We start from the raw sequence: 20,737 nt of genomic DNA, 5'->3' as shown, positions 1-20,737 counted from the left end.
AACCCTTTTGTTCTTGGTTGATTCTCTGACTAATTCCATCTTTACCTGGTCACTGACTTTTAATGGATGGCCTCTCCTAGGCAAAATCATTCCATTTTCTTTAAGTAATGGAGTTACTGGTGCAGGATGTTCAAAGTTTGGGATATCTATTATAAATAAACGTTTGCTTGCAATTTAAGGGTTTTGTAGCAACAGGGGGTGAATACTTAAGAAGCGAAACATTGTTGAGCGGTGGTACCTGGCTGATGACCCTGTAGCTGACCTATGCCATATGGAGCCAGCCGTACAGAGCAACAGTGCCAGTCCAGCTTGCCACAGCCTTAGTTACTGGGAAAGTCTGTATGGCTTTGGTTGCTTTAGGCAAACATGCCTGAGTGGTGTTAGGTGTAACAGGAGGAAACCATACAGAACCAATGGCACTGAGCATGCATTAACAGTGCCAGTGGTGCTCACAACAGCCACTGGGGAGGCCTGTATAGTTTTGGTTGCATTAAGCATGTTGGCAAGGCTGAAGGATGAGCGGGGTAATCCTATGGGCACCAGCGGAGGTGCGACAGGCAGTAATGCAGGTCAAGATCTACCTGTGTAATTTATGCAATCAGATCTTTTCCATGTTTTTATTTGTAAATAATTTGGAAACTATGTTGATTTTCTCCCCACTTCAATAATCACAAAATGTGGTAAAGTTCAAGGGATTGAAAACTTATGCAAGTCACTGTATAAATGATTTCAGTAAATGCACATAATAGCATAGGTGTATTTTCATTTCACTTTCAAACACTTTCTCCCAACATTACATTAATAGTGCATTAACAATATGCATTCATGCTGCATTTTTAATTAGTAAAAATGAGCATGCACAAAAGCTTAAAGGAAAATTTAGACTTTATTGTCTACTGACTTTATTACTATATGTGAGTAGCTGTTGATGCACACCAATAAACATGCTGTGATGGTGCTATTTTCAGTCCATATCATAGGCTACATGACATTTGTATTCACTAATACAAAATCTAATGTTAAAAATACATATGGGTCAAATAAATAGAGCCTAAATAGAGTATTAACATTTCATAGGGCCCCGAATTTCATGAGGTACTTTGCATATATAAGAATAAAAGATTAACTATCACTGACTCCTACACCATGATGTAAGGGTTATGATTAGTAACACGCAAAAACAAACCAAAAACAAAACCTTTCTCTTGTAAGTACGAATTGAATCGAGTGTATGTGTCTACGACTTTAAAATTGTGTTAACGATCATTAGGACGGCACATAAACATAGCGTGTGTAGATGTCGCCATCTTCTGGTGTAATTTTTTTACAACAGTTTACATCACCATTTCCGGTCTTGGTCGGTTCCAACCGGAAAAGAGAATGTGGCGCGCGATAAAGGCTGTTGTTGCTTAAACTACACAGTTAGTGAATTTTAAAGTCCGTGCTCCAAATGATAAAGGCAACCCATCTTAAAATAAAAAAGGAAAAATTAAGAACATATACTTAGTTATTTGTCACTGAGAAGAAACGGGAATTACTTTACAGTCATAATGCCTCGAAGAAAGGTAAGAAGGGAGATGTTACGAAAGGGTCAATGTTTTACTAGCGAAGCGACGGGTGTTCTCTCAAAAAGGTCCGTGTGCACTACATAGGCGCACTTCTTAGTGTATTAAGTAAGTCCCTCGTATGCCTATCTAGTGCCCTATGTATCCTGTACGACTCCATTTCGGATTGAGCCACGGCTAAATTTACAGCAGGACTCCTCTTTTGTATTAGCTAGACGCCTGTTAGCCTTTTTCACACTCAGCTCTGTGTTTTGACGCTGATATTGTGAAGTTATTTATTTAAATAGTTTAAGTAATACTTAACCATGAACACACATCGGTAGACCGATATAAACGGACGGCGTTTAACATAAAAGTGTGAAAAGTCCACTGGCTGTTCACTATCACTGAAAAAACGAGCACTGTTGGGCTAGCTATTATGGCGGATACTTTTTTTTTCTTTCTTCCTAATGAAAAAGCGAGAGGCCAACGGCAATAACTACCCTGTTCGTGTTTTTGCAGAGTGTTTGTCTGTTTGGAAGTCAGTGTAATGTTAAGGTCGGTTAGATAGCTAGACGCTGAGTGTGTTATGGGCTAGTGATGGCGAGTCGACTCCGAACCATTTGAGCAAAATGAATCTACTCCTCTGAACCGAGTCGACGTTTCGAATCCCGGCTTGCTCACGTGACCCGGTTTACACAAACTAGCGGTATATTAAATATGAGGTAAATGGCTGCGCGTGTGAACTGTACTATATTACAGTTTACTCTTGGACATTGCTGATATTTTCACTCTTTTCCATATGTTAGAATGTTAGACGTGTCATAGTTTATGCAAGAATAGCAATATAATGAGCATGACCTGTGTCTTCATGTCATTTAGCAACTGCTGCTGAGAATTTGTCTTAAAATGAAGCATCATTAGTTCGGTTCAGTTTTATTAATATAGAGCATTTATCAATAGACATTGTCACGAAGCAGCTTTACAGACATACGGATGTAGATTTAGATCAGTAATGAGCAAGCTATAGGTGACAGCGACGAGGAAGAACTCCAAGAGATAACACGATGAAGAACACTGGAGAGGAACCAGACTCAAGGAAACCCATCCTTATCTGGTACACACCGGATAGAAAAGTGTGATGGCATTAACCCCATAATATTTGGGTTTGCTCAAGCACCATATGGATAAACATGTCTGGACACCTGACCATCACACCCATATGTTGCCACAAAGTTTGAAGCACACGATTGTATAGAATCTCTGTGTATCAGGACTGGATTGGTAATCTGGCATACCGGGCATTTTCCCGGCGGGCTGCCACACCTTTGGGCCTATACAGTGTGTTTTTTGTGTTTGCCAAAGACTGGCCCACCATGCAGGGACAGCGGCCCGTTGGTTTTTCTTCTGTATTAACAGCGTAAACCCAATCACAAGGCACCATAGATGGAGTGATGAAGTGTCTTGCTCTGCCTATATCTAAATATCGCTTCACCTCTCTTCCCTTCTTCTCCATTTCTTAAAATGGACAGACCAAAGTGCAAAGGGGGTGCTGAAAAGCTCCACCTCACATTGCCGTGAGTGACTTTGGTGATCATCATTTGATAAAGACGTGTGGCTGTATAATAGACCTGTGGGGTCTATTTGTTCAAATTGTTCAAGATGCTCTGGCTGCAGACCTCCTCTCTGGAGTCACTTCTGCAGCCAGAACCCACTATCCATTGCTCATGAATGCAGACTGCAGGTCAAATCCCCAAAACATGTACGGAATTGACCTAATTGCCGTATGTCACATACAAAGAAATATCTAATTCCTCCTTTCTTATCATTAATATTAAACAAAGGATGATCTTAACTGTGTACTGTAAACGTTAAGATATATTCATCATCAATATTTGGATATTTGAAACCTGTATGAACTAAATATTTAATAGGCTATCAAATGAAATAAATTATATCAGCTCCATGCGTTAAATGTTGAATAGCTGATCACTACTTTGACCTTAAGTTTCTTTTCTTTGACAATTTTACTTGAGCATGGAGATTGGCCACCTCAGATCACCAGAGAGTAGGTCGAGCACCAGTGAGTACACTGGTCCACTTAAACTGGTATATACAGTAGGTATGCACACTGTGTGTGTATTTTAAACGATGTGTATTTGGATTGATTCTGGATCATAGTGGTGGGGCCGCCTAGACCTGAAATGCCAGGGCTGATTTTTCGTCCCCGTCCAGCCCTGCTGTGTATGCTGTAGTATTACAGTTTTCCTTCATTGGAACTAAGAGACCCAACCCTGTTCCAGCATGACAATGCCCCAGTGCACAAAGCGAGCTCCATGAAGACATGATGTGCCACGGTTGGAGTGGAAGAACTCAAGTGTACTACACAGAACCCTGACTTTAACCCCACTGAACTGGAATGCTTGCTGTGCACCTGGCATCCTCGCCCGACATCAGTGCTTGAGCTCACTATTTTGCTTGTGACTGAATGGACACATCCCCACAGCCATGCTTTAAAACCTAGTTAAAAGCCTTCCCAGGAGAGTGGAGACTATTATAACAGAAAAGGGGGAACAACTCCATATTGGCCATGGTTTTGGCATGGTATGGTCAAGTCTCCAGTGGCCACATACTTTTGGCCATATAGAACATAACACTTATGTCATTTCCAAATGCATCATCGATTATCGTCAACGATAAATAAAGCAGAAACTATGATTGTATGTAGAATGTGCTTCATTTGGTTGAGGATTAACATGCAAATGCTACTTTCGGGCCAAAGTAATGATTGTAATTAGATTAAAACTTATATTTTTTAGATTCAATATTAAACTGTACAACAAAAATGACTTGACAACACATGGTAGCAACATATGTATTATTTCAATGGTGAATAAACTATAACTAAATATTCAATGATTTAAAGGTGTAGGTCATCGAAAGTAAATGTAACTTTACACAGTTATTGTGTGTCTCATTTCCTCAAATTTGGTCGGTTATCCAAAACATTTTTAACATCTGATATTTGCTTCTTTAGAGCTGTACTTGAGCTACGTGGCTAATATAACGAACATGCAGGGTAAGCTTATAGCGGCGAGTTCGGCATTGTGCACACTGATGCCTAAATCATCACACACTCTCCTCAATCCTCCAGGTGTTGAATGACGAATCTTTCAGAATATGAGTGGTGTAACGTCTTGAGTCAGATCTTGAATTACTGCAAATAAGCAAAGTTCTGCTTCTCTGTTTGCTTACAGAGAGCTGCCGGGAGCAGTTCAGACGGGACTGCAGATTCAGACGACTCCACAGAGCATGAGAAGACAGACAGCTCGCACAGTGATGCAAATCCACGTAGCAACGCACGGTTAACCAGAGCTTCTGTCCGCCTCAGCCAGAGCTCTCAAGGTAAATTCCCAATGGCTAGAAAGAATAGTGCATGGTCACAGTACAGGTAGGTGATTTGTCTCCTCTAAGCACCAAATAGTGCTAGAGTGTAACTAGGTAATACACAAGGGGGTTGAGGTACTAGAATTTAGCCGTTCAATAGCTTTATCAATGCTTGCGTCCATTGAGACTGATCCTCAAAACAAGACAGTAGTGGTTAAGTTACTGAAAGTCCTCAAATTTAATGAAGGACCTCAGTGAACCCCATCTAACTAACTCTGCTAGAAGAAAAAGCAGAGCAGGTCATTTTGCCAAGTTAATTCAGAATTGTGCTGAATCTTACTGAGACTGTAGAAAGGTTTGTGTGCATTTTTAGGGCAGTGGTAGCTCAGTGGTTAAGATGTCGGGCTACTGATCAGAAGGTTGTGAGTTCAAACCCCAGCACTGCCATGCTGCCACTGTTGGACCCTTGAGCAAGGCCCTTAACCCTCAACTGCTCAGATATCTAAATGTAAGTTGCTCTGGATAAGGGCGTCTGCTAAATGCCACAAATGCCACAAAATTTTTCTCCACAGGTGGCTGGGACCAGGTAGCAACATCTTCCACGGTCTGTGGAATGACTACATTTACATTTATTCATTTATCAGACGCTTTTATCCAAAGCGATTTACAAATGAGAATATACAAGCAAAGCCATATATCAAGCAGAGAACAATACAAGTATTGCTACCATACAAGATCCATTAATTGAGTTCTAGAAGAAGCAAAGTGTGCAGAGTACTTTTTTTTTTTTTTTTTAAGGGGTTGGTTAGGTGTTCATGGAAGAGGTCTTTAGCTGTTTCTTGAAGATGGTGACAGATTCTGTGGTCCGGACTGAGGTTGGAAGTTCATTCCACCACTGAGGAACAGTTAGTGTGAAGGTTCTTGAAAGGGACCTTGAGTCACGCTGTGTAGGTACTAGTAAGCGTCGGTCATTGATTGATCACAGATTGCGTGAGGGAACGTGAGCCTTCAGGTTAGTGTTGAGGTATGAGGGTGCTGCTCCAGACAAGGTCTTGTATGTGAGCGTCAAGGCGTTGAATTTGATGCGGGCGGCTACAGGAAGCCAGCGGAGGAAGATGAAGAGGGGTGTGACATGGGTTCTCTTGGGCTGGTTAAAGACGAGGCGTGCTGCTGCATTCTGAATCATCTGAAGGGGTTTATTGGAGCTTGCTGGGAGGCCCGAGAGTAGTGCGTTGCAGTAGTCCAGTTTTGAGATAACAAGAGCCTGGACTAGTAGCTGTGTAGCCTGTTTGGTGAGATATGGTCTGATTTTCATGATGTTGTACAGGATGAACCTACAGGACCGTGCAGTTGTTGAGATGGGGTCTGTAAAGGTCAAGCTGTCATCAAGAATCAAATGAAATGACTAAAAATGGAGAGAAAAAAAACATGATACAAGCGCTTAGATCTGCATCATTCTAGTGCGGACCATAATTAAACTGTTTTATAATGATGACGTTCACATGTTAAAACAGACCGATCTAAGAAAAAGTTAGATAGGTCCTTCCAAAACTAGGTAGGTGTGAAAGCATCACAAAGATTAATCATTGTAATATCTTTCTGCTCTTTTGTTTTTACACAATTCCGAATCACTAAAATGTCATCATACCCACACCGCTTATTGTTGAAATCTGGGCTAAAAAGCTACGCTGGTTGAAGTGGAGTGTAATAAACCTTGCAGTGGTTATAGCTTAACATTTTAAACAGCTCATGCCACCACAAATCTAACCAAAGTTTTTCAGTAGTCACCATTTTTGGTCTAAACCCACTCTCTGCTTTTCAGCCATGCAATCATTAACAAGTGTAACGTGTGTGTGTGTGTGTGTGTGTGAGAGAGAGAAGGCAGATTTATGCCTCTGTGTAAACAATAAAATTACCCTCATTCAGTACTTTTTGTCTTCTATAGACCAGCTCATGCTTTGTGTACGCCATTAAAAACTTTAAAATAGCTCACGACAGAAACGGATGAAAACACTCTAAAAAGTCTAAAATCTAATTAAAAAAAATTCTCTTCTATACTCATAACCTCACTGAACGATGAGTATAAATGAACACAAGCAAGTGTGTGATATTCCTGTGTGATATTATTGTGTAATGGGTTCATTAACAGAAAACTACAATCATAATATTGTGTTAATGTAAATATTAGGGCTGGACAATTAATCGAAAAGTAATTGAAACCGAAATTCAGAGCCTCTAATCGACGTAATTGCCCCTTGTCGATTATTTCGTGTTTTTTTTATCCTGTTACTATGTTCCCCTTAAGAACATACTAGTGCATGTGTAGTCACGTGACTCCGCCCCATCCGGTCAGCGGCATGGAAGCAACATGGAGGCGGACTCAAGCACAGAGTTAACTGAGCAACAGGTGCAGCTTGTACCAAAGAAATACACAATGTCCTTCAATTGGATGCATTTTGGCTTCGGTAATGAAGACACCTAACAAGATGACGTCAAATGTGAACATTGCAGAAAAACCATTTCAGCGACCAAAGGTACTACCACCAATCTGTTTCAACACTCGGAACACAATGACGTAACAGTGCATGGCTCAAGAAGAGAGAGACTGACAAGCGCCCAGCAACAAGTGCCGATAACACAAGCATTAAAAAAAATGCTACATAATATGTAAAGGATTGAAGAAGATGGAAAAAAATAATTGATGCCATTTGTTACTACATCGCGAAATATTTTGGCTCCCATAGCTACAGTGGGTTTAAACACCTCGTTAAAACTCTTGACAGAACATGCACTGTGCCACTGCAACCATATTTTTCCAAACTGCGCTGCCCAACATGTACAAAACATGTCATAAAAAGGTAGCTGCTGAGCTGAAGTCTGCACTTTGCAGCCACATCTGCTCTCTGCTCAGATAGGATGATAGTTTATACTTTAATAGTTTGTGTTTCCTTCAACTATTTTAAAATAAAAAAGATAAGAAATACATGCTTTCATTAGGAAAAAAAAATATCCCACCTTTAATAGTTGAGCATATTTACAGTACAAACCTTGTCAAACTATGAGGGCAAAAAAACCCCAAAAGCAAAATAATCGTTCATTAATCGTAATCGAGATAAATGTTCAATTAATCGAGATTTTGATTTTAGGTCATATCGTCCAGCCCTAGTAAATACATTATATAAAATGCGATGCTTTATAAAGGCTGTAGCTCATTATAATGGCCAATCTATTCTTGCAGGATGACACAGTTTACTTTCTCTTTCTTCTAACAGACTCCAAAGAAGCACACAGCATAGGTGATGCAAACCACATCAAGTCAGTAAAACTAAAATTAAAGCATCCATCAGTCAGTATTTGATAGAATTGTGGATATAAACACTAGTTAAATTGAATTGCTTCAATACAAGATCTGCTCATACTGCTGAATATAGCCGACTTAACACTTTGGAGATGCTTTCAGTGAAAATTTACTTGGTTTATAATTGTTTAAAGTTTTTTTTTAAACAATTGTACAAAATTGTACAAAGTTTCACTCTTTCCCGGTTTCAAAACAAAATTATGTCCGTGTTATCTTCTATATGTTATTCCTACATTGAATCACGGCCTTGTACTGTTTTTCAGATTTTGCTCAAGGTAATTCTGTAAATTCTGGTGTGTAACGGCGCCGCCTAGAGGACTGACACGCGTTATGTGCACCCCCGCTGCACTGCTAAACTCTCAAATCTGATTGGTTAGAAGGTGTAAATTAGTTTACTGTCACAACAGCTTTCACAGTAGTGTCCACTGCAAGGCGAGTCACAGGGTTATGTTAATGCACTTGTTGTAATGTGCTGTTGTTCAAGTGATTTGTATATGTTGTATTGTGTAAGTATAGCGATTTGCCAAAGATTACAAATGTAATTCATTAATGAGCAACAAATCATGCTTTCTAACTGTTCATAGTTGTATTTTATGTTATGGAACATCTGTCGGGGGAAAAGTTAGTTCTTTTATAATTTTTTATATTATACCAGCTATACAGCTAACGTTTGCACCCTCTTTTTTTTCCCCTCTTACCTGAAGTTAATAAGACCAAAAAAGCAATTTATTGCATGTTACAGAGAAAGCTGAAAGCTCAAAGTTCTCTGTCCTGAAGTCTTTAACATTTCCCTACTTTCTGACCGATCAGACTCGAGAATTCAACCATGCTGTGATATAACAGGAAGTAACTTGTTTCAGCCATCCCACAACATGACTATTAATGGTTAAAAGTTATGACATGTCATTCAGTAACTAAAAAAAATACTGTAGTGTAAGACACAGTAACAGGGTGGTAACAGTACTTGTTTTGCGGTGGGCCGCATTACATCACACCGGTGTTAATTGTCATCTTAGAACAGCATTGGCCTTACATGATGTATTCGTTTGAAACCAAATACATTTTCATGTATTGCTTTTTTATCATAGTGGTGAGAACGTGTTTCCACATACTACTTATTGTAACAGAAAATGAAAACTAAAACTATGAAGAACCTATTATTGGCACTTTTTTTTTTTTTTTTTTTTTTTTTTTAAAAACAGTGTAGGGTTTTTCCTAGCCATGTTTCTTCATTCCCGTGATGGGTGCACACTGAAATCTGCTTCATGAATTTCCAGTCATGAGTTACAGGGTTGTTGTGCACACGATGAGCACGACAACCCTGTAAATATTGACTAAATGTCTACTTATTAAGATTGTAAAATGAATATATGAGTTCTGTTTGTAAAGTCCTGTTTGGCTTGTTTTTTTTAAGTGATTATACAACAGGAATGCTTCTCATACCAAATTAAAATCTATTTGGAACAGTAGCACATGTATTATTTTAGTCCACAGCTTGCGATTGATATTGGTCAAACAAATTATATCTTCTATCCTGAACAGGTCAAGGGATAAAAAATAAACTCATGCATGCATTGTAGTGCTCTCATACACAATCTGTTTTGTGTAATTTGCAATCTGTACTGCTCTTCACGTTAGATGTCCCAGCAGACGTGAAGCAAGTAGCAGAGAGAGACGAGTCACCACCCAGGACTCCTACAGGCAACGCGCCCTCATCCGAGTCAGACATTGACATCTCCAGTCCCAATGCGTCCCATGATGAAGGTGCTGCCAAGGACCAGAAAGACTCAGGCAGTGATCCGTCTCATCGACCAAAGCGCCGCCGCTTCCACGAGAGCTACAACTTTAACATGAAATGTCCCACACCTGGATGCAACTCTCTGGGTAGGTAAATATATATTTCTCAGTACCGTGCAAGACATTGTTTTCTTTCACTGAATAAAAGTTATTTTTTTAAAGAATAAGACTTTTTCACAGTTTTTTTTTTTTTTATAACTATAATGCTTTCCCAACCTTTCACAGGACATTTAACTGGAAAACATGAAAGACACTTCTCCATATCTGGCTGTCCTCTTTACCATAACCTATCAGCTGATGAGTGCAAGGTTTGATAGTGATTTTAATATTTTATGCAGTTAATTGAGCACATTTGTCTTGTACCTCGGTTTGTACAAGTTTTATGCGCTATTTTTTCTGTGTTAAGGTAAAAGCTACTGAACGGGAAAAGCAAGAAGAGGAAAGAAGTCAAACTCAGAATGAGGACAACAGACATGCTACTCGTCACCAGGTACATGATCATTCTATAATTATAATCCAATATGTGCTGGGTTTTTACAAGTTTAACCGTTTATTTATTTCCGTTTTTGTTGATCATACCGTATGTACTTATGTACCTATATGCCTTGAGTAGTACCTTACATAGGACAAGGTGCTTAAACCTGCGTTAGCCTCTCTCCTGTGCTCGTATGTGGCCAATGACTGTGTAACGTTGTGAAAAAGATGTAAACATGATACAAGTGCCACTAGGGGGCAAACCTCGACCGTCACATCATGATTGACGTGGTGTTCAGTGAAACTATGGTATTTGCCTGAGGTTGGAGTTGGATTTACAGTAATTATATTTCTAATTTTTATTCCTAAGTAGAAATATCTATTTGTTCCTAATTCAAATTTTATACAAAAATAGAATTAATAGAATTTCCTCAAGAATGTGTATAGCACCTACTGTATCTGTTATATGAAAATGAATCTGTCCTGTTTGAATATTTGTTTATGTTCTCCATACAATACTTTGCAAGTAACTGAGTTCAGATATCCCATCCATTACACTGGAATTGCTCAAGTGAGTTTGATTTGATTGTATATTATTTATGCAGGCTCCTACTGCAAGGCAGGTAAAATATAAGGAGAAAGTTCAAGAATTGAGGAAGAAGAAGGACACTGGACTGTCAAAGGAGCAGAAAGAAAAGTACATGGTATGTCTCTTGTTTGCTGTGATCCATACTATTTGTGTTACTCTGTTGTATCCACCATATTGAATTTAAGCTTGGTTTCTCATTAGGAACATAGGCAGACCCATGGAACAACTAGAGAGCCACTTTTGGAGAACATCACAAGTGAATATGATCTTGAGCTGTTTAGAAAAGCCCAAGCAAGAGCGTCTGACGATCTGGTAAGAACAGACAACTCCTTCTGCACTCTTCTCTAAACGTTTTTGTATTCAGGCTCGACTAGTTTATTGGTTGGCCAATAAAATCGTATGGTGTTAATATTCCACAGAGAGACCAGACATTTGGGCAAATAACCCTAAATGGACTTTACGAATTTTATGTGAATGCAAGATTCAATTTTTTGTTAATTCCAGATTTATAATCTAGGACTACGGTAACATCTGAACATTGTATTATGTCTGTAACATAAGTGACTAAAACCTAATGGAAAATTCCTTGCACAGACTTTCCACCCTGTTGTGAAGGGTGAACTAACATTTCATGACGCATCTCTTCAATAAGTTAGGAGGTGTGTTTGTAAGGTCACATCGCTTTCAACTGTCACGTCCAGTTGCGAACGATACATTAGAAATAAAACATGATGGGGCATGTTGTTATAGAAAAATTAATCCGTGTGGGGGTGGTGTGATACAGTCCAACATGAAGCAGAGGAGCATAGTTTCTGCTTGAGGCAATGCTGTAAGCAATGGCAGCTTGAGTGGCATTGTTCGCACACAGATTTTATGTAGATCTGGAAGATTTAAAAACGACATTCTAGACTAGATAGTATACCAGAGACTAAACATCCCTGTCCGTCTGATTTCCAGGTCAAACTGTAAAATGTTGAATGATTCATGCACAGCAACGTTTAGCAGAGTTTAAGGAGAATTTCTCGTTAAAATTGTCCGCCATTGTTGTGATTGTTGTTGTGATTTTGCTTGTATTTCCTCATTTGTAAGTCGCTCAAGTCATTAAAAAATATTTGCTAATCTAGAAAATCCAGAAGACTGGTGCACAAAACAGACTAACAAACACTAATAGGAAAAGCAGTTAGTGTTAGTACTCAGTAATGAGCTTGATGATAGGTGCATAAGTATTATATAAGTTTATTGCTTTGAAAAACAACAATAATTAGTTTAGCGGAGATAAACAGGGAAAAATCCATCTTCGTAGTTAGAAAGATATTTCTAATAATAATTTGTTAAATAAATAAAACAAAAGAGGAGAGTTTCTCTTATGACCTTATTTGTAAATCAGGTGACCTATAATTTGGGAACCCTCTGCAATCGGCGTAGTGTTGGCTGTTAGGCAGCACTAATCACTTGCAGAAAGTGACTTGTGTGTGAGCATATTTCACGTGCTCAAGTTCTTCTCATGTTAGAAGGTTACAAGTGACTTGTTTTTATATTGTATTATTTCTAACTCTCTAAAATGGTCAGCCATAACTATAAGCTGTCAGAATTTTAACTTGTCAAATAAGACCAGTGACAACTTTGCTTTGATCAGGTCCATCTTTGTGATGCTTCTGCTAATAGTATTCAGTTCCTCTCATATCTCTCCTCATTTCTCTTCTTCAGTTATTTTACATACAACTTAATGGTAGGTTCTTATTCAGTTGTATTTTTGTCTGTATGCTGGATTTGTTCAGGAGAAGCTGCGCATGCAAGGTCAAATCACTGAAGGTAGTAACATGATAAAAACCATTCTGTTTGGTCGCTACGAGCTGGACACCTGGTACCACTCGCCTTACCCAGAGGAATACGCCCGGCTTGGCCGCCTATACGTCTGCGAGTTCTGCCTGAAGTACATGAAGAGTCAGACTATCTTGCGCAGACACATGGTAAAAATCTTACTCTTTGCTAAACCACTGTTTCTTTCTTAGTCTACTTTTAAGAGTTTCAATCAAACTGTGATCTCAGGGATGAACCGATCGCATTTTTCTTTTTCTGTATAGCCTTCATTTTTAAGTATGTCCTGTTTTCTATCTCTGTTCTGAGTATCAGCTGATGCCTTATAAATAATGCTATATGTTATAATGCTATAAAAATAAAGCATGTCACAGGTATTGTGGTCACATGCTTTAAGACAGTGTGTGTGTCAGTATGTTCTTGTGAGGTCTGTTGTCTGTCAACGTCATATGCTTTTATGGGATGTGATAAAAAGACATCAGTATGTGAGATCATAAAATCTGTCAATAAATTTGACATTTATGGCATTTTGGTAGATATCCATATCCAGAGTATTGGTTCGGGCAAAGAATGCACTTGAACTTCTACTCAAATGCACAGTATATGTAAGTTAGTACAGGTATGGAGACAGGGTATTGGTTACGTTTACATTTATTTGTTTGTTTGAGTTTTTTAGTTGGTTTAAGTTTAGCTCTTGCTTAAGTTAACGTAACGGTGGGTTCAACCTGCATATAAGATGGCTAATGACTCAGCCAGGGAAAGTTCATTCGACCAACTGGGTGCAGTACTGGGTGCAGTCCTCTTTGCCTTGAGGTATGGCAAGTCGAGCCTTGCCATGTCAAATCCAACCTGATACTGATCCAGCATTTCAGACAGTTATCCTTCCCTATCATTATGCTATGCATAATACCTAGTAAGCAGCTTGCTTCTTTTCTTGCTTCTAATTTGTATTTGAATCCCACAGGCCAAATGTGTGTGGAAACACCCCCCCGGAGATGAGGTTTATCGAAAAGGAGCCATCTCAGTGTTTGAGGTGGATGGGAAAAAAAACAAGGTAATAGCTGATCATTACAGCATTGCATGTCTGCTGTGTAGTGATTTTTATTGGAGATGAAACACATTCCTTAAGTCATGCACCTTAACAAAAGAACCTTTTACCTTCCTCTTGGTAGATCTATTGCCAGAACCTGTGTTTGCTGGCTAAGCTGTTTCTGGACCATAAGACACTGTACTATGACGTTGAGCCCTTCCTCTTTTATGTCATGACTGAGGCTGACAACACAGGCTGCCATCTCGTGGGATATTTCTCAAAGGTATGAAGGTCCCAAAAGCCAGATATGCCTTCTCCTCCACAGGTTACACATACAACATTCACATTAATATTTCACACACTAAAGACATTTTATTGATAACTAACTGAGAGTGTTTTGCTAAACGTGTTGTCTGATTTTTGCAGGAAAAAAACTCCTTCCTGAACTACAATGTGTCCTGCATTCTCACCATGCCACAGTACATGAGGCAGGGCTATGGCAAGATGCTGATTGATTTTAGTGAGTGTTCATAAACAGTCAAGTATTAGTATCATGGCCCACCACATATAATGTGTATAATCGCTGCCATTTTGAGGACCAGACAGCTGCATCATTATTGTGTCTTTGCCTCATTAAGAAGATTCATTTTTGTTTATACTGATAATCAACTGCCCACTACATACATCAGTGCTGCAGACCCTCCTGTCATGCTGACTGATAGCTATATCAGTATCAGACGCACCTTCACTCTCTTCCTTTGTTGAAAAGTGAAGCAGCCAATGTCCCAATATGGCGCTGACATCTTGGAGCCCGAGTCTGCACAGTAGTGAACTCGGAGCCCGAGTCTGCGCAGTAATGAGCATGAAGTGGAGCTACAGTATCAAGGTCCCACCTACACTCCCGCAGAATCGATTGCAAGCACACGCCCCTGAACTTTTTCAACTCATTATGTCAGTGTGAAATAAACAGTTATGGAAAGTAGAAATTAAAGTTAAAGCTCCAATCTCCTCCCGAAGATCCTGAAAAAAGTCTGTTGGTGCCTCAGTGACTACTTCGCTCATAGAAGCTGTCACTCATATATAATGACAGTTTTAATCTCCTCCTGATAAAACATGCTTGGATTAAAAAAAGAATAAAAAAATGTGACTTTGTGCCCTCCAGAGCTTGTATATCGATACTCTAAGCTTTGCTAGACAACTCAAATTAACCAGTGTGCAAGTCTGATCTTTGTAGTGTGTCCATATTTTCTAAACCTATTTGTGTTTGCTGTAGGTTATCTGCTGTCCAAAGTGGAAGAGAAGGTGGGATCTCCTGAAAGACCTCTCTCTGACTTGGGGCTCATCAGCTACCGCAGCTACTGGAAGGAAGTCCTGTTGCGATACATGTACAACTTCCAGGGCAAAGAGATCTCCATCAAAGGTAAGTACAGCAGAGTGGTCCTTTACCCAAAACCTCACCCAGTCAGCTACAGGGTGGAACTCTGGCACACAGTCAGAAGTCAGGATACGTAGGTGTGCCATCTTAACTAGCCGCGGAAAGATAAGAGAGAATTCAGATCACTAGTGCATGGACTCCAAAAATCAATCTATGGTTTTGACAAGGGAGGAAAGAGTGCATGTTAAGACCACCAGTGGTAAGAAACAGTGCAGGAAAACCACTGTGATTGCTCTGTAGATGGTTCTCTGAGACAATTTCTGCAACCTTACGCATTTCTTTTGTTCAGAAATCAGCCAAGAGACTGCTGTGAACCCGGTGGATATCGTCAGCACTTTGCAGTCACTGCAGATGCTGAAGTACTGGAAGGGGAAACACTTGGTTTTAAAGAGACAGGTAAAACATATGCACTAGTATCTATTTTATGCTAATTATAGTTTTGCCTGTGGATATTAGAGGTTGGTGATATTAAAAATAAGTCGCAATGTGCCATAGAAACAATAATATTAGAACAAGCATGTTAATTTAAACCTGTGAATTGTCTTGCAGCACTATTGTCAGAGCTGCTGCTAAAGAAAGTTAACCAACACATTCTGACCAATCAGTTATAATAATTCAGTAGCACTGTGGTATAATAAAAAGGAAAAAAAATGCTATGGAATAAGATCCACCAAGCTCTTAGTCTATTCTTACACACTGTGACCTTAGAATTAGACCTTAGTATTACTTTGTCTGGCATTTTGGTTGAAAATGTGTTAAACACATGGTTTATCACTGGGAGATACTTTATAGTCCTGTTGTGTGTTTTTTTTTTGTTTGCTTGTTTGTTTTTTTTGTTTTTGGTGTAATATTGGGGGGGGGGCATTCTATGAAACAGAATGAAACATTCTATTTCCTGACTCATAAAACCTGATTTTGTAAGGTTCTATCTGCCAGCCAGTCATCATCGAGGATGAACATGGTCTTGGCCAATCAATATCCACATTCTTTTTACACTCATTCATAAAAGATCTGACTTGAAGCCTAGGTATGGTGTGTGAGAAGAGGCAGTGACTTTGAGAGATAACATTAGCTTTAAATATTACTAATATTAGCTAGCTGTATACAATGTGCCTATTAAACTGAACTTTCCAGTGTACATAAGATCAGCTAGCAGCTTGTAGTATGTTTTTGTGGTTGCACAGAAACATGTATTCTTTTTTTCTAATGCATTTAATACAATAAAATGGTTATTCTAAGTTAGTTTTTTGCTGTGGTTTATGAGTATTTGATCTTACAAAATAGCATGCTTGGCTACTGTTTAAAAATTCACTTTCTAAATATCTCAGTTTCCATAATCAGGGTGTCTGCAGGTCCTAAATTGTCTTAAATTCCTTAATGTAAAAATAAGGCTTTGATTAACATTAAAATGTCTTAAATTCACATTTCATAGGTCTTAAAAATGCACCCTAACCAACACCATAAAGAAGATTTAAATTTTATTTTTGTTCGTTGCTATTTGAAACGGTAAAGCCATGTGACTGTGTAGCACTCAGTTTGTGTGTTGCTCATCAGTGTTTTAGAGCGGCTCAGTTCACAGTAAATGCTGCTCCTCACCGTCATCTTTGTCTGTGCTGTGACTTTGAGTCGCTTTTAACGTGCATTTAGACACGACACGCGCCAGATTCACTTTGGTTTTACGTTAGCATAATCTCAAACATTTTTGTGGGCAAAGGTTTACAGCATTTCACCTGATGGGTAATGAGAAGTGAATTTAAAAAACTTGCCAACTAAGTGAAGGTCTTCCTGCAGTTATCCACCAAAGTAAAAGCCACATAACGCATAAAAGTCAATTAAGTCAGAAATATATTGCTATTGTTATATTACCATTTGTACCCCAAATAAAAATTTATTATTATTATTAAGTATTATTCAGTGCAATAGTAATATAACAAAATAGCAAAAGTTTTTTTCTGTAGGTTATATTTATAACCCTACTTGTTGCATTACCCTGGCATTAAATTACAAAAAAAAACTTGTATACACTGTTGTGAGGGGGTTTCTGATACAGCTGCTGAGGGAGTGATGGTAAATTTTACATCTTTTTCTCTTCTGACTGCCGTAATCCATCTCTCTCTATATTTTTTTCCTCTCTTGGAAAGGCATGGAAAGGAAATACTGATTTTTTTTCTTTCACTGTTGGAGCAAATGGTAATACAAAAAGGATATGTACTATGGTGTCCCATATACCTCTATAGAAGTTTACCCTGCTGTAGTTTACTTAAACCCAGAAATAGAAGTGTATGCATGAACATAATCCATTATAGCTGATGAATCGTGTAGCAGGATTGAAGTGACGTTCAGGTCTTTAAATTTTTTGGAAATGTCTTGAATATGGTATTATATTTGGTATAGTATTAAAAGTATTAAATTTGAAGTGCTGTTAACTGCAGATACCCTGATGATGTAAATTTTAAGTAACTTTGAAGTAAAGTGTGGGTCTTGTTTCAGGATTTTACCGTTTTGCTAGAGGGAATCTCCAAAAAAATTTTATATCCCATACCTCAGGGTGACTCTTCATCAGAGAGAAGCTTATAATACTAACATTGTCATATCTTTAGTAGATAGTGATTTTTTTTTTTCTTTCATCTGTACAATATGATTGTAAAATGTTCCTTGATGTCTACCATCACAGGATCTGATTGATGATTGGAAAGCAAAAGAGACTAAACGAGGCACCAGCAACAAGACCATAGATCCAAGTTCACTGAAATGGACCCCTCCCAAAGGAACCTAGGAAGTCCCATTGAATACACTTTTCTCCCATTTCAGCCTTTTACATATGTCAGCATCTTTTCCAATGAATTTACAGCGTTCATTGTTATTTTGGTCTCTGTGTGGCCTTTTTACTTCTAGCTCTGTTGTGATTTTTTTTTTTTTTTTTTTTCTTGTGCCACTGTAATTATTTTGCAGATCCTCTCTTTTGAGTACACATTTTGGAGTGTTCTGCGTTTCAAAGGAGGACATTTGACTGTGACTTAACGAAAACACACCCAATCTTTAGAAAGACTTTAATTCCAGCACACCTTAATATTCAAATTTTACTGAAAGTTTTGATTAACCGGCTTAGCTTTGATGAAACTAAACTTAACATAACGATAGGAATTGGGTTGGGCCAGTCAGCTTCAAAGCATAGGTGTCATTGCAAAGTATTTATGCAGCTCTCACACCCATCAACTGCAGAAAGACTTTGTAGTTAACTGAATATTTCAATCAGGTCCTTTTATATCAGGGATGACACTTTACATGAAAGGCGCCTCCTACAACAGGAATTCGAACACACATGCTTTACAAGTTGGGTTTAATCCTGTTACTGACGTCAATTTCAGTATAGTATAGTCAGCACACAAACAGTATTTCATCTTTTCCTTCTTTCAGAGCTCTTCGCTTTTCATTCCTTTCTGACATTTTTTTTTTTAAAGTCATGCTCAGATCTCAAATAAACCATTGAAATGTGCACATATGTTTCTTGTATTTTACATATCCATGCGAAGACTTTTTTTTGTGCAACAAGTAATAAGTTTATTTCACATCTCCAGGCTTAATTTACATGTTAATGGATGCTTTTGCTTCCTTCTAAATAGGAAAATGCTCTCGCATAGTATCGTGACTATCAGTAATATTGAGGATTGTCCCATTCCTCTTGCAAATCTGTTGGAAGAAAACAAAGATGTCAGTTTACAAGATTGTGGCATTTATCGCATATATAAATAAGTTAAATGTGTGTGATTTAAAATGCTGCACCTGATTGCTTGTCTGATTGCATAGCTGTACTTGTCTCGGCTGGGATTATTCTTGTGAATGTGTCTGCAAAAACAAATGCCATGTTTTAAACAGTGGGGTGAGGTAACAACTTTATTTTAAAGATCTTATATGTAACTTTGGAAGCCAGTGGAATCTGGGATTTTAGACCAGATTCCAGAGTTTGTCATTTTCAGAAAATCACCAAATGGTAATAGTTACAGAACCAGAAATTTATTTCTTAATGTATTTAATTGCATTTCATTTACTATAGAAATATATTTGAGCTCAACAAATTACGCAAACTGCGTTCCTTTGAAGGCTTAAACAGTGCACAATGCATGACTAGCTTGCATTTTTGTATCTGATGCTTCTTCTCATTAAGTCTGAGCAACATAATTAACTATGATTTTAATTAACACTACAATTTCTGGTGTGTTTACAATGATTAGTGATTACTCTTGCAGCATGAGAGTGTTTAACATGTAGTACAATCCAGCATGAGCAACAGCTAATGTTAGGTGAGACAAATGTTTCCAGCTGAATGACAGCAGTAGTAACAAAGGCCACGCCACACTCCGCATGAAATGAGGAAATCGAGTGCAGGATGATGGATCATGTCCTTGCACCACTACATCAACACCACCACAGACTGCAAGCAACAAATGTCTAATGTAGTGCAGAGAGTCTGTCTGTAGTGACCACTAGAATTTACCTCCTCTTAATGATCTACCCATGAGACCAACAAACTTCTCTCCTTTATTTCCTGTAAAGACGGCAGAACAAGAAAAGGAAATATGTATCCCCCTGATAAATATGATAGTCTCTAATATAATAGATGATTATCAGCATAATGTTGCTATAGTGATCAAAATGATTTAATTAGTATGTTAGAGGTTTTACTGTTTCATTACTCACTTTTCTGACCCAATCTCATACGCTGAGGAATATCTATAGAGAAATAAGTTGAAAAAGTTTTGTTTCCTTTATTTTAACACTCCATATACTCATATTGTACATTTAACAAAGTGTATGTGTAAACTTCATATTAATCAAAGCTAGTCAGGTTTGAAATATTGCTTTCACATACGCCTGTTGTCAAGGAAAAAGAAATTCTCACCAGAACGTTTTCCCATTAGACTATAGAACTGGTGTGCTTTGGATCTCTTGATTAGACTTTCCACTTCACTCGCTAATGTGTCCACCAAAGGTTTGTCCTAGTAACCATAAATACAATGTGTATTTAGCTAAATCAAATGATTGTCAGATTTTTATATTTATTACTTTTTTCCATTTGCATTTGTGTTAGTATAAAATCCACAGCAGGAAAATGTTCACTATTCAATTGCTGTAGTTTAGTTTACATGTACACAGCAGCTGGTTTTGCAACTATATTAGAAGTATTTACATTCAGTTATTTTATTGTTTTAAAAGAAAAATCATACAGAAATATCATTGTTTGCAGCCCAATTCCTATTTGTGGCTTTAATAATTGAAACAAAATCCTTGTCCTTGTCATTATATA

At 38.2% G+C, this 20,737-nt stretch overlaps 1 protein-coding gene across 1 annotated transcript; it reads left to right on the top strand.

Annotated features, from left to right (window-relative positions):
- The first annotated feature begins 1,377 nt into the window (after positions 1-1,377).
- Positions 1,378-18,928, top strand: kat7b (K(lysine) acetyltransferase 7b). The gene is made up of 14 exons (XM_053640184.1): positions 1,378-1,565; positions 4,802-4,949; positions 9,928-10,173; positions 10,312-10,394; positions 10,493-10,576; positions 11,166-11,264; positions 11,351-11,461; positions 12,928-13,119; positions 13,932-14,021; positions 14,140-14,280; positions 14,424-14,517; positions 15,271-15,417; positions 15,722-15,828; positions 18,107-18,928. Exons 1-14 carry the CDS (start codon positions 1,551-1,553, stop codon positions 18,206-18,208), a joined length of 1,659 nt encoding a protein of 552 aa, XP_053496159.1. The 5' UTR covers positions 1,378-1,550; the 3' UTR covers positions 18,209-18,928.
- The last annotated feature ends 1,809 nt before the right edge of the window (positions 18,929-20,737 follow it).

Source organism: Ictalurus furcatus, chromosome 13 (assembly GCF_023375685.1).
Source record: "Ictalurus furcatus strain D&B chromosome 13, Billie_1.0, whole genome shotgun sequence".
NCBI lineage: Eukaryota > Metazoa > Chordata > Actinopteri > Siluriformes > Ictaluridae > Ictalurus > Ictalurus furcatus.
Note: the sequence above shows the minus strand (reverse complement) of the source record. Positions and strands in the feature narration are given on the sequence as shown.

Excerpts from the sequence above, each read along its gene's own strand:
- kat7b (XM_053640184.1), top strand. Across the intron at positions 13,120-13,931 it reads CTATCTTGCGCAGACACATG|GCCAAATGTGTGTGGAAACA; the intron begins GTAAAAATCTTA and ends TGAATCCCACAG. Across the intron at positions 14,281-14,423 it reads TCGTGGGATATTTCTCAAAG|GAAAAAAACTCCTTCCTGAA; the intron begins GTATGAAGGTCC and ends TGATTTTTGCAG.